This window comes from Channa argus, chromosome 17, assembly GCF_033026475.1.
Source record: "Channa argus isolate prfri chromosome 17, Channa argus male v1.0, whole genome shotgun sequence".
Taxonomy (NCBI): Eukaryota; Metazoa; Chordata; class Actinopteri; order Anabantiformes; family Channidae; genus Channa; species Channa argus.
In genome coordinates this window covers 8,309,088-8,322,935 of record NC_090213.1, presented here as the reverse complement: position 1 = coordinate 8,322,935, position 13,848 = coordinate 8,309,088, and the positions used below count along the sequence as shown (strand labels likewise).

Genomic DNA, 13,848 nt, shown 5'->3' with positions numbered 1-13,848 from the left:
CACTGTATGAAGAAAATAAGTGTGTGATACCGGAAACAACCACACTTAGAACATTTGGTTGAACACTGTTCATGTGCATTTATTTTTATTCTTTGCAGCCACCTGTTTAAGTTTGAGTAATTAAGCTTTATCACTTGACTCAGTACTTTAGACACAGTAAACCTTTTCAGAAACATCATATGCAAAACTAATCAGAACACTTAGAAAACAATGCAGCACTGGCTTAAGCACCTGAGTAGCTTTTGTAAAGCAGCTTAAATAGCCTGAGGGTAATTACCTGAATAGCCTCCGTGGTCTACGATATCATCAAACTGCCCATCTAAGAGCTAGTGTAAGGATACCTGAGATCCCATACCCTTAAACATGCTCATCTCTCATGTAAATCTACTGGTTTTTGAGGACTCTTATAAAGTTTTTGACAGTTATACCACTGAGAGTGTCGAATTTGTGTCACTGCATTTAAGTTTCTCTTGTTTGGATTCTCATTACAAACTGAGTTTGCTTGTTCCTTTTGTTGACTAAATGATCAGTTTAGAGATACTGTATGTGTAATAACTTCCCGGCTTCCCCTGTCTCCTCACATCACACTATGACAGCATAGAACTTTAAAATGAGTTCCTCATGTAAAGACTGAGGGATGTGATGTTTTTTCAGACCAAAATGTCCAGTGACTTAACTTGTCTGGTGTTCTATTAAACACCTCAATTTTTGTATGCTATACTGTACAGTATGTATTTAATTTTCAATTCATATCTACTGTATGTTACAGAAATAAAAAAATAAAGATGTATATAATTCAAAATCTTCACCTCCAGTATATTTGAAAAACAAGAATGTCTATAAAGGTACGCTCAGTCACTGAGAGCTATATTAACCACTAGTCATCGTAGTAGCTTGGCAGTGCATGGGAAATTCAGCAATCTGCAATGAAATCACATCAGAAGAATATCTAGGCAATTGTCAGGGTAACCTGATAATCATGTTTGACTTCACTTTTAATCAAACTTTTTCTCTTAAAAAAAAAAAGCTGTTCAAAGATGTCAATAAATCAGCTCAAATAACATTTAAACCATATCTTGTGGATATTGCCTAGACTGGATAAATGATTAAAATACCCAATCTCACATCAAGACTCGGCTGTAATGCATTGTAAAATGCAAAAACACATTTGGCTCAGTAAAGCTGATGAAAAGAAACAAAGTTAACTGTGTCTAGTAAGTGATGGTGCAGCTACTCCAAAAGTCAAATGGTGACATTAAGAGTACATGGTCAGCTGAAGCCACTGGAAAAAGAACAAAAGATGAGAACAGAGAGTTTCATGTTAAATATATATTTACATATAGACTTGTTTCTAAATCTGGAGACACACATACTGCACTAATGTTTTTTGCAGCTTTGAAGAACGTCTGATATTTTATGGAATAACTGATGCCCTTCATCACAAGCCTTATGATGCTGTATGTAATAAAATATAAACAGACACAATAGCATGTTGGGAAATTGGCTTACCTCCAGGACATTAAGCTTGATTAGTCCATCCCCATCTTTATCAAAGGCATTGAATGCCCCTGTAAGTCACAAAACATAGTTTTCATGCAATTGGTCAAGACTAAACAACAGGATCCATAAGTTAAATTTGGCCCTGTAAAGATTAAAAACAAATATGTAAAGATTTCAGAATTTTATTACCAATAACACTAATTTCATGAGCTGTGTAAGATATGTTTAATCACCAAGCCTCCAGGCAACATAATATAAATGTTTGTGGGTTGTTTCAAATGCGTGAGGCCTGGACTTACTGAACATGCCCTCTAGTCTCACAAAACAGCAGATGTAGCTGTCAAAGTCGATATTCAGGTGTTCATCTGCGTAGCGCATGGCTAAGATGTCATACAGCTGTTTGTTGAGCTGAAACCCTTCGTGTGGAGAGGATGAAACAGATGTTCAGGTTTTTAAATGGTTATATTGAGAATAGATGTGATTTCTAACAAAAATAACCATTAGATCATTATGCTGTTATTTTTTTTTTATTGTGCCAATCATGGAAAAACTGGTACTTCGTCATGCTGCTCACCTGCATCATTGACAGCGTTCCTCATCTCAAAACTACTTATGGAGCTGGATTTGTCTTTATCATAATGTTTGAAGATCAGCTGCAACACAAAAGGCCACATTCAGACCAAACATTTGTACCCTAGCGTAGGTAGATATGAACAGAAATTATTGTGGCTGAGCGATCATTTTAACCTGCCACTGCTTGATCTTTTTCCACAAGTGTTTGAACTCCTGCAGGTTCAGCTTTCCTGTGCCATCAGTCTGAGAACAGTTTTATTAATGGAAATAAAACATACACGAGTACTTGCTAATCCATATTTAATTGGGTCACTGTGGAGTTTTCTAGCTCTAATTGTGCAGCCGTGCTGTTATTCTGTGAGCAGGTCCCACACACTGGACACAGAGTCTTGCCACTGCTTTCACACTGATCAACGGGTGATTGTGATGCACCAAGATAAGCAGCGAATACAACTGCAAGTCAGTCATCAGGAAAGTATGCTTCAAGTACTGAAAGTACTCATGCAGATTATGCAGATAATTGTGTACATTACTTTTTTGCTGCAAGAGTTAAAGGTGGTACCAACTTAATTTAGTACTGTATACTGCTGTGCAGCTGTGTGATTTCCCATAGTGGTGATCAACTTACATCAGCCTATAGTAATATGTCATAGTTTATCTGTTAATTGTATTTCGTAATGTTAACCTGAAACCTGAATAGTGACATATATGTAATGGAGTAAAGTGTACAATATTTCCTTCTGAAGGTACCTTAAAAATTGTGTGTAAAAAAAAGTACAGTAATTTCCATGGCTGGTGGTGCACACACTGCTCTAATTTGGGAACTCACTCAAAGGATACGTCCATCAAAGCGATCATACTCCGGCATGTCTCAAGACTGAAACCTTCTTTAGTCTTAATTTCACTATCTGTGGAAAAAAGACTTGGAATCAGTGACGACCACATGACACAGTCTGCAATGATGAGCTCGAGCTTTGCAGTGACGCACGTTTGGCGAGTATGTTCCTCATGATCATCTTAAGTTCGTTGGCACAGATCTGCATGTCCTGGTGGAAGGAGGGAGAATGTGTTTCATATAAGATCAAATAAAACACATCATGTTTAGCTTGTGTTGACTTTATTTTTGCTGGCACTCACCTCACCAGCAATCTGTTGGTAAATGGCTCTGAACTGTTTTTCCTCCTCAGTCTCCTCCTCAGGTTGTAACAGTTTTTTCTGAGGCACCAAGAGGATAAATCACTTATTATTAGTTATTAGTACCAGCAGAACATATCAAAATATTTTGAAGTGGAATTGTCTAGTATGTTTTAAAAATAAACTAGGAGTCTAAAGGTCAATTTGTCCTCACTATAGAAACAGTGACATCCGAGAATGTGTGTAATAGTTGTATCTGGATTATGTATCTGTATTTTTTAAATGTTTTTTTAGGCGAAACATTCTGAATTTGGACAAAAGAAATGGCCTCAAAGTTTGGCTAACAAGCTTTAGAATTAATGAGACTTGTTTATCTAGTGTTTTCTTATGTGGTAAATCAGCTATAGCTAAAAGTTTGTTGTTGGCCTGGTTTTAAAAAAAATATAGATTTTTAGAGCAAAATTATTTTTTTCAAAATTAAAAATGCTTGTCTTTTCTGCCGAGCTAGTTCTACTTTTTTGGTCTTTCCAATTTACATGCATGATGAAGGAAAGATATATTAATATACCAATAACAGACACACAATCTTTAATACTCTCCATCTGTTTAGTGACCACATGACTGACCAGAAGTGAGGTCTGTATACACTGAGGCCTTACAGAAAAACAGGTGCAGCTGAGTCACTTGAGATTATATGGTTTCAAACTCAGTTGCTTCATTGCCAGTGATGCTATTTGACCTTGTTGAGATTATATTTCAGTGCAGTCAGTCTCCAGATATTACAACCAGTCAAATGTCACAGTGAGCTATTTCTTGCTTAGCTGCAGTCTGTGTGTGTTTCAGCTGAACAGTGACAGTGTCTTTTACAATCTATACACAGTCTGCAGGGTAATTACCTTTGGTTTCTTTCTCTTTTCCCCCTGAATGCTGTCATGCTCAATTTCTTTGTTGGCACGTGCTCTGTCTGACACAAACACAATCGGCTGGCAGGTCGGTGATGTTGGGTGAGAGGAGAGGAGGGTTTAACAAGACAAAACAGACAGGAGAGAGTTCATTTATATTTATTCCGTGTGTACATTCAATAATGGAACAAACTATACTGTAGGGGCCAACAGTGCTTATAGCCGACATATATACACAATGCAGAGAAGCAGAAGAGTGTAAAAGCAAACTACTGATGCTACTGCCTCATTTGTACGTTACCTTTTCTTTCTTTTTCTTGTCTTGCTGCTTGCCAATAATACAAGGAAGGACAGACGGATGAAATGAGAGGAAAGAGAGGAAAACATTTGGATATACAAGACTGTTAGTAAAAAAAAGAAAAGTATGCTGTGGGGCGAAGCAAAAGATTTCAACAACAAAGTTGATTGAATATGTAGGATTTACAGTATATCAAATTCAGACTGATACTGCATTGTGATCATGCGATTCAGAGGCAATGATTTTGCTGAAGGAATCCACTCAGCTGGAGGACCATGTCCTGTGGGGTTGAATGTCACCGACACCTGGCTTTAGTAGTGATGTTTCATTTCTACCTATAGTTATTGAAAGATGTGCCTGAAAGTCTGTGTAAAAGTGATGCGCTCCCTGAAGATCCTGCTAAAAACAAGATGGCTTCAAAGAGCCCCCACTACCACACTATACTTTCACTTAACTGCTTCACAGAAAACATTATTTACACTCTTCAACTAAGGAAAAACAGGGGTAGAAAGTATTGACTCAAAGGGGACTGTATTTAAATTAATTCACCAATGCAATATCAGTCACAACTATTTGAATATAATGTCACCCCACTACTTCTTCAGTCGTGTTGCAAACCTGCGTTATTGTAGACCCGATTGTGCTCTCAGCTTCCCTGTGGGGAAACACAGAAATATTATGATTCATTCTGTTAAAGGCCTCAATATACATTTTGCATTTTTACTGTCAACCATGTCAAAAATAACATCCGCTCCTCCATCAGATATACTCTACATGTAGCTGGTGCAAGGTTGTCCTTACTCAGACGTGCTCTGCTTCTCAGAGAAGACCCTGAGGATGAACTCTCCCTCTTGATGGGCTTCAAAGGTTGTGGGGATGATGACATACTCTCCTGGAGGCAGGCGGAAACGCTCCGTTACCTCCCGCAGGTTAATGTAGGTCTTGCATTTAGCTATGGAGGCTGTGTACAGGAAGAAGTCCTTCTGCAGGTGTTGATCCTGTCCACACATCTATGGATGGAAAAAAGTGTAGATATTGTGAGATCATAAGAGTGGTGAGATGGACCAATATTATGAGTATAAAATCATAAAATAATCAAATATTACAATCAAATGTGCGGCAGGTAACTTTTACTTGAACCTATCCTATTTTCAACAGATGAAATGACAATGAAATCATTAGTTATTCATAGTTCCTCATTTATTTTTGAGCGCAGGAAGTATTCTGTCCTGTGTTTTGAGGTTTATATTAGATGCTTTAAAACATTTAAGTCTGAAGTCAACACACACAAGACACAGGTCAAAACAGGAAACAGGGACCTCAAAAAAATGTCCTTCTGCAAGATGGGCATACCTCCTTCGGCACCTACAGAGACAAAGAATAGGTTAAACAGGAAGTTCGACTTGAATGTCCATCAGCTCCTCGATGGTGGAGGAACACCAAGGTGTTGAGGGTCCTGAGATTCCTACCTCATAGATGGAAAATCCAATGGTGAGAAATTTGGCCCCTTTATGGCGTTGCATCCTTCGTCCTTTCTGCATCAGAGCCACAACAACAGTACAGACCACCTCCCCATCCTCTGGGTCGTCATCCTCTTCATACAGCTGCAGCCGATACTGAGGGTTTGTCCAAAATGTGTCTGTAAAACACAGAATGCGTCAGTCTCCAGGTGGATACAGAAGCATTGAGGACCACGGTTTTATCAATATTGGATTTTAAAGGCACAAAAAGAGCAATAAACGTTGCAACTGAAGAGCAAAACCTACCTGGGAAGTTCCTGCAGCCGCCAGCCGAGCTGCCTCTCACCCAGCGGCCCTCATTGACTGACACCGTCCAGCTGTGCCGTTCATCTCCCTGCAGTGTGTCGGGAGTGAGGTTACACATTTCCAGCTTAGTGAAGTTCTTCTGGAAATCATCAAAGGACATCCTGATGAAAACACAAAAGAAGAAGCTCATAGGAGAAAAACCTAGTGGAAGAATCCCTCCACGCTGTGCTCAGGCTCACTTGTAATGTGCAGATCTTTAAGCTATAATTATCCCCATCTCACTGGACTATCCCTAAAATACATAAACTATACGTTTTATAGAAAAAAAGTCAAAAAAGGTTTGATTAGGTCATGTTAGCAGAAAAACATTTGCATGGTTAACTATTATTTTGCACGTTAAAGTAGCTACAGCTGAAGTTGAGAAGTAAAAATTGTGGCAGATAATTTAGTTTCATGGTTGATGGTGACATTTCATTTTAAAGCCGTACTGAAGTAAAGTGGTTTCTCTCACCAGAACTCACTCGACTCTACAGTCTGTTTTTTTAGGTTCTCTTTGTCTGCGATGGAAATGGTCGACCACTCCTTTGAACTATGGAAAGAGAAAACCACATTCATTACATTGTGTTAATATTCTGTATGTAAATGTACAATGGAACTCCAAAGCCAATAATTTACATGGTGCTTCATGGCACCAATTCACAGGACCCCTAAATATAAAAAGGCAAAGACAGTTCTACATCCGAATATACCGTTGTAACTTAACATGCACATAATTGTGTGCAAATGTCATGTGAGTGGATGTTTTTGTCAGGAAAACTGTCCTTACTTTGGGCTCCAGGGTCCCTTCCACAGCACCCAACCCCAGGGATTGCGTAAACGTATCAAGCGAATTCTGGAGTCCTTTGCAACCTCGTCACACTAGAGACAATACATCATCAGCACTGGAAAAGCTCTTGCGTTTGCAAATAACAAATCCCCATTTACAGTAATTTTAATATTCAATGGTACTGTACCTCTTCTAGTGCTATGATAGAGTAGGCGTGACCTTTGACCAGCCCTTGGTCAGTTCGAGTCTCCATTTCACTGGCTGAACGAATCTGACAAATACAACACACACACACAGATTTTGTTGATTCACATGTGATGTACAGTACAGTTTAAAAACCCATATTGTGACAAAATTGTTGAAAACAAGAAAAAGAAGAAACTATCCAGCGCTCAGTGCCTGGGTTTCACCACTTTTATATCTATTTACCTTCTTCAAAGCTAAAACTGATGTCAGTTTAGGCTTTAGTCAGTTGTGTTAAGTGTTGCTTTTGCATTGTTCATAGCTTTTTTTATTTGCTTATTTGCGTTTGCATGGGGCCACTTTATGGTTTGTTTTTATGTTTTCTGTTCTCACATCTATAGAGCAGCCCATCAGCGAGCCTCTCTCCAGCGCCTTCCTCATGATGTTGTAGAGGTCTTTGGGTGAGTCAGACAGCTCAAAAAACTCAGTAACTCCACCTGTGAAATCCTCCATGGCTTCCAAAGTGTTCCCCCCTTTCAGTGCCTCATAAGAGCCATGCAACCTGAGATACCAGAAGAGAGAGTGGTCAGTCATTCTGGTAAATGTGCTGACATGTCTGTTCTCCAAGGCCGATTCTTCACAGGTTCTGTTGCCAGTTTGTGAAACATGAGGACACTCGAGTTGCCCTGCAATGTGACTACACTGCAAAAAATATGCACCTTAATGAGGTACTTTGTCCAGAATTGGCTGCCAATAATGAGTGATTTGGTGATTTCAGTGGTTTTAGGAGTAAATCAGCTTGTGTGACAGATCCTCTTAAGCCAAGTGTCATTACACTGATGGCAGTGAAGTCATTTTCCTTTTTCTCATGGGCACGGGTAAAAATAATTGTTAAAATCAGCGAACCTTCTCTTTCAAGACGGCTGGCATTGTTTTGTGTAGCCAGACTTTAATTTTTGAAAAGAGGCTTATTACTGGTAAATATGACAAACTTTTGCAGTGGACTGGGTGAGAGGGTAACAGCAACACATGTGAGGTGAAAATGTGACGAGCTGCACGCCTCCAATTTGCAGAGGACATTAATAGGCTCTGCTTACTTGGCATAAGCTTTTTCCAATAGAGCGCTCCAGAACTCATTCTTTCTGAAAGACTTGGTGAACACCAGCTGGTTCTTAAACGTGGGGATGCGATCGTCCACAACAACATCGATCCATTCACCATAACGCCAGAACTGACAACAGGAAACAGGACATATGATTTCACAAGCATAACAAGACTTTCACATTATGTAAAACCCATTCCACCTGTAATAAACATAGACATTTAGAAAATTTTACATGCATGTATGTAAAAAACTAAATTATCATATCACTCTTATTCACTCATATTATCTTATCACTAAGATATCATTTCAGAACCTGGAAATGGAAGATGCCGGCATAGTTCTCAGTGAAGCTCTGGTCCTGGGGAATCACTCTGTAGAGCAGCTTCTCATTCAGTGTCAGACAGGCGATGGCAGCGAGTAGCCAGCAGTCACCTGTCATGAGAAGATTCATGAGCTATGATCCAAACATGCCGCTGCATAAAGTAACACAGTTGTCACAGATTAAAACCACATTCCTACAGATATCAGTAAGATATCAAATGCTAATATTTCCTTTTTTTATTACATTGCCCTTTAACATGAATGACTCTGCTTGTAAAGAAGTTATAAACACACTTTATGTACTAAAAGAATTATCTGCACATTTTACATCCGACACCTGGAGTGGTTCAGTGTTATTTTTGTGTGATTTCCATGCTTGCAAACTCTATTTTCTATTCTGTTTTATATGTATTTCTTGTATTGGTATAGTCTAAACATGCAGCTTTAGGTAACAAAAACATGGCAATATTTAAAAGGAACAGTTAAAAGTGACATGTGTTTGTCAGGACGCACTGTGTGTTTAACCACTTACAGTATTTGAATGAGATTTATTTGAGTGCTTTGAAAGTTTTACCCAGTTCTCCTTGACAGATGTCTGTTCTATTGGCTCCATCTACGATGAATTGGGGGTTTTCACAAATTTCCTGTCAAAGAAAACACCATTCTGAAGAGTTTGTCTGAACATGCTGCAACTTAAATTGGTAAGAATATGTGTCAAATATTTTTTCTCATTATAAAAACCCATGGAAGATGAAAAAAAAGATAAAATAGGTCAAATTAAAATAAAATAATACCAATGACCTCAAAGTATTCCATCACAAACAACTTTTTGGTATTGAGCAACATTTGAACGTCGCAGTCATTTAAAATCTACTGTATTTACTTAGATACTGTGTACAGGATCTGAACTGAAACTAAAAAGCCACTTGTAAAACATTATTTCACTGGAATAGACCTAAGACCTTAGTCCTCTGTACAAGTGATAAAGCTTTGTTAAATGTGGAGAAGCCCTCATTTCATCTCAACAATCAACACCACAACATGTAAAGAGTCTGATAATGTCATATAATTATCAAGGTCAAAATAATAACAGCATTTTTATCCTTCTCGTATATCTGAAATGTAGTCTACATTCCTCAGATGTTGGAAAACAAGTTTTTATTTTAAGAAATTTATCAGAAATCAGATTTTATGAATATCTTATTTAGAATTCATTACATTTAAAAAATGTAGCCTCATGTTCTACATTTGGATGGTGTCCTGAGCTGACCCTGGAATTTATGTATCACTAATCTCAACTGAATGTTTAAAGTGGTAGTTATCATCTGCCCATAAGTAGCAAGTAGCTCCCATGCTTCAGTGTTGTTTTGCACATATTCAGTTTACATGTGTTTATTTTAAAAATCATTTGACATTACCATTATATTTGTATTTATTGCTGCAGTAATTAATGAATCTCTTTTAGACATATTTGTATTTGCTTTTATAGAGAATTAAAATTGATTATCTTTAAGAAGCTAAGAAGTAGCTTAGCATAAAGACTGGAAACAAGGGAAAACAGTTATCCTGTCTTTGTCAGATTGTAAATAAACCCACCTATTTGCACCTCTAAAGCTCATTAATTAACACCTTACATACTAATGTTTAGCTAAGCTAATGCTTTTAAACTTCTCTGTGAAAGAAGGCTGACCAAGATTACAATCTCCATAATGTGAGCAACAAGAAAACTTAATATGAACTGAAGGTGTCTTTAAAGTGATGTCATCTGGAAGCATTTTTCAGCTAGAAGTAGAGACATGGTTTGATATAGGAAAGTCAGAGGGAGGTTTAATGGCATTTATGTACATGTCCTACTCAAACTACAGCCAGAAGAAGGAAGTTTAAAATCAGTGAAGCTGTCCTTTAAGTTATATTTAGACTGCAAGACTTTTGCTGTAATGCAGCAGTTTCAGACTGTAGTTGCCTTTTGCTATAGAGTGTCAGATGCTGCTGAATGTTTGTGGCATTTGTCATGTCTGCATTTCTGTCTATTAGTATTTACATCTGTGTCAGTGTTGGCAGGAACTGTGACGAAGGATGTTTCTAGTAGACTATATATGTCTTATGACGAATGTGCTTCAGGAATACAATCAAAGGTAGAATACTGGACAAACCCTGGTGCAAGCCAATGCCAAACAAATATGTGTATATGCAATTCTACATCCAACAGGACATAGTGTCCCCCTGTGTGACAGTCAGCTGTCTGTGATTGTAGAAGGTGATAACTGAGTGTAATGCCCTCACAGCCATGCAACCGTATCAACATGACAGCCCACCTCCAGGTTGTGGAGCATGTGATAAGGTACACTGGAATTTTAGAGAAGAGCCTTTGTAAACATGTTAGCACCACTTTCACATTAAGTGTAACTTGGCCTAAAGGATATGATGAAAGACTGGCACTCACTGAGGGGCGTTTCCACTCAAACTTCATTGGAGCTTTTTGACTGTAGAAGAGTGAGGAGTCATTTGCAGGGAAGAGAGGGTCTTCAAACAAAACCTTCTTGTTTAAGTATTTGTCTCGCAGTTCCAAAAAAGTCTTAAGACGCTTGGCATCCTTGACAGCGTCATTTCTGCTCAGAATCGCAGAGTAGATTGAGTTTGTCCCAGCAGATGGATAGTCAGTTTGACTATCAGGCCCAAGTGTTGCTTCAGTTTCATAGAGAACTTTGATTTCTGTGTCCTCCACAACCAGCACATTTCCTTTATGATTCATGTCCCCCATTTTGCGAATGTCTCAGGCTGTTTCAGAGTGCAGTTATAAACTAGAGAAAAGAAACTCTGAAGTCCTTCCTTTGTTGCAAAAACAGATGATACACTTGCAAAACTGCTATAAGAAGCTTCCTGTCTCCTCCTTGACTCCAATGATCACTTTTAGTTCCTTAATTTGCTGGAAAAATTATGCTACTGCTGCTGCTCATGAAGTCAGGAACCAAACTTTCACACCAGCACTCCCAGTTGAGTACCCTAGAGCTTGCTAGATCTAAATATAGGTCCCATTAAAAAGGGGTGGTGGCTTCTCAAAGAGAGACCCTTACCCTGTCCCAACATTCAGTGACTACATTTTTGCAATATAATGAAATAATACTACTGTGCAATTCAAAAGAAGACTAAAAAAGTGTGGTCATGTGACCAATTGTCCTTTAACTATTTTAATCAAATATGGATCACTATTATAGTGTGTGTGTGGGGGACTTTAGGATCCTGCAGTTAGTAGTAGGAACCAGGTTAGAAAGGCTGTTTAATTAGTGGACCAAGCATGAGACCCAGCACAGGTCACAAACCAGAAGCCTTCTCAGATTGAACAAAACTAGCTAAAGTGGACAAAGGTTGCTAGGAACCCTGTGGCTGAATGCATGTATGTCCTTTAATGTTTAGTATGTATAAATGAAGTAGTTGAAAGCTTGTTGTAGAGAGATGACTAAAATAGTTTGTTTTACAATCCTAATTCAAAAAAAGTTGGGATAATGTATAAAACGTAAATAAAAAGAGAATGCATGTCATGGATTGGACACTGGACTCTACTCACCCTCACCTTTTGGCCTTCCTTGCACCAATCTACCCACTCAATTACCCTGACAAAAGAATGTCAGTTCTTTTACCTGCACTCCCCCTCTCTGCCCCTCCAGCTCTGTCTCTTCCTCTATTCCCATCAATCTCTGTCCTTCACTCGTTTCCCCTCTCACCCTTTTTTCCACAGCCCTGCTTCCTGTTTCGCAATTTCTATTTTGTAATCCATCTGTTTCACTTACTGTCTAGTCAGCAACTTCACCACTCATCATCCGCCCTGATTGTCTTCACCTGTTCCTTTGCTTATTTAAACCCAGCTCTCCCCACAGTCCCCTGCCAGATTGTCTCTCTGTGTTCCTTAGGGTCCAGTTTGATCTATGGCCTGCTTAGCTGTACCTGACTTGTCTTTGTGGACTGAGGTTTTGTCTTTGACAAACTCTGTCTGTTGGTCTCTGTTAAGTAATGGGTTATTTGGCTATACAAGGTTTGGTTATCTGTTCATCCTCTTCTTTTCTGTTTTATGATAGTTTTGTTAGCTCTGGAGAGGAACCATCCAGCTTGTTATCAGAGGAATGTTCAAAAGGCTGCATCTCTGATGGTATGGGGGTGCATTAGTGCATGTGGTGTGGGCACATCTGGAAAGACACCAACAATGCTGAAAAATACATTGAGATTTTAGAGCAACATATGCTCCCATCCAGACAACATCACCCTGCTCCTTTTTTGAGATGTGTTGCTGCCATCAAATTCAAAATTTGCTAATATTTTCCATGAAATGGTAATATGTTTGTTTCAAAATCTGAAATGTTGTTTATGTTCTATTGTGAATAACATGTGGGTTTATGAGATTAGCAAATAATTACATTCAGTTTTTACTTTTACATTTTTGAATTGGTGTATTAAAACTTTATAAAAAAGTAAGACAGAATAGTTAAATACATAATTACAATGTGAAAATAGTCTTTATTTCTTAAATCCTAGAGCACTACGGAGGCTTTATTAAAGGGGTAGGAATTTGTAGTCATTTTATATCTATGAAATTTTCCATCCTACTTTATATTTGTATGACAAAACCATTTATCTTGATTCATTTTTCAGTTGGCCTAATTCTCTGTTAGTCTGTGGGCTTATCAAATAAGAAAGGGAGGCTGTGCAGTGCTTGGTTGCCATGTTTGGGGGAAACCTGTATTCACATCTACGTTTGAGTGAATGGCATAAGGGTATTGGTAGACTGTGGTGTGTCATATGAAAAACTATTCTGTATGTATTTCAGTTATTTATAGCCATAATGCGTAGCCATATTACAAAAGTGCATGTGTTTTTATTTGTTTCTTCAGTAACATGTTGTGATATAATTTTTTTTAATTCAATTTTATTTTTTATTATGGTTTTCATGTTCGATCTGAAACGTGGTGGACTCAGCAGAGCAGGTGAATTCATTTATAAATTTTTTGAAATGTATTTAAAAAGGACATCGGGGGCCTGGTGCTCAGTAGTTAGAGCTTCGGGTTGGGGATGCAAAAGGCCACTCCGTCAGGTGTGGCCCCGCCCAGCCGCCAAGGGCGACCTTGGTGCCGGTCCCAGGCCGGGACAAAATGTGAGGGTTGCGGCAGGAAGGGCATCCGGTGTAAAAATGAATGCCACATCAATGCGTGGGACATGTTTCGCCCCCCGAAGGGACAAGCCGTTGATCT

The 13,848-nt window shown here is 38.6% G+C and overlaps 1 protein-coding gene across 6 annotated transcripts; it reads right to left on the bottom strand.

Annotated features, from left to right (window-relative positions):
• Positions 1-10: 10 nt before the first annotated feature.
• On the bottom strand, positions 11-11,596 carry capn3b (calpain 3b). 6 transcript variants are annotated; one of them, XM_067483014.1, is made up of 23 exons: positions 11,052-11,593; positions 9,183-9,252; positions 8,601-8,719; positions 8,280-8,413; positions 7,576-7,744; positions 7,187-7,270; positions 7,000-7,091; positions 6,685-6,762; positions 6,174-6,334; positions 5,877-6,046; positions 5,761-5,772; positions 5,209-5,417; positions 5,026-5,062; positions 4,411-4,434; positions 4,104-4,190; positions 3,211-3,288; positions 3,062-3,119; positions 2,914-2,981; positions 2,248-2,316; positions 2,075-2,153; positions 1,800-1,916; positions 1,510-1,568; positions 897-1,282 (listed from the first exon to the last, which is right to left on the bottom strand). In XM_067483014.1, exons 1-23 carry the CDS (start codon positions 11,367-11,369, stop codon positions 1,256-1,258), a joined length of 2,319 nt encoding a protein of 772 aa, XP_067339115.1. In that variant the 5' UTR covers positions 11,370-11,593; the 3' UTR covers positions 897-1,255. The 6 variants fall into 6 exon arrangements, 5 of the variants coding, with proteins under 5 accessions (XP_067339117.1, XP_067339118.1, XP_067339119.1 ...); XM_067483015.1 differs by lacking the exon at positions 4,411-4,434 and having other exon boundaries at positions 11,052-11,594; XR_010911335.1 differs by lacking the exons at positions 897-1,282; positions 1,510-1,568; positions 1,800-1,916 and having other exon boundaries at positions 2,081-2,153; positions 2,914-2,977; positions 11,052-11,596.
• Between the last annotated feature and the right edge of the window lie 2,252 nt (positions 11,597-13,848).

Excerpts from the sequence above, each read along its gene's own strand:
- capn3b (XM_067483014.1), bottom strand. The coding sequence starts at position 11,369 with ATGGGGGACATGAATCATAAAGGAAATGTGCTGGTTGTGGAGGACACA. Across the intron at positions 9,253-11,051 it reads TTGAGTGGAAACGCCCCTCA|GAAATTTGTGAAAACCCCCA; the intron begins GTGAGTGCCAGT and ends TTTCTTTGACAG. Across the intron at positions 5,063-5,208 it reads GAGAAGCAGAGCACGTCTGA|GGAAGCTGAGAGCACAATCG; the intron begins GTAAGGACAACC and ends GTTTCCCCACAG.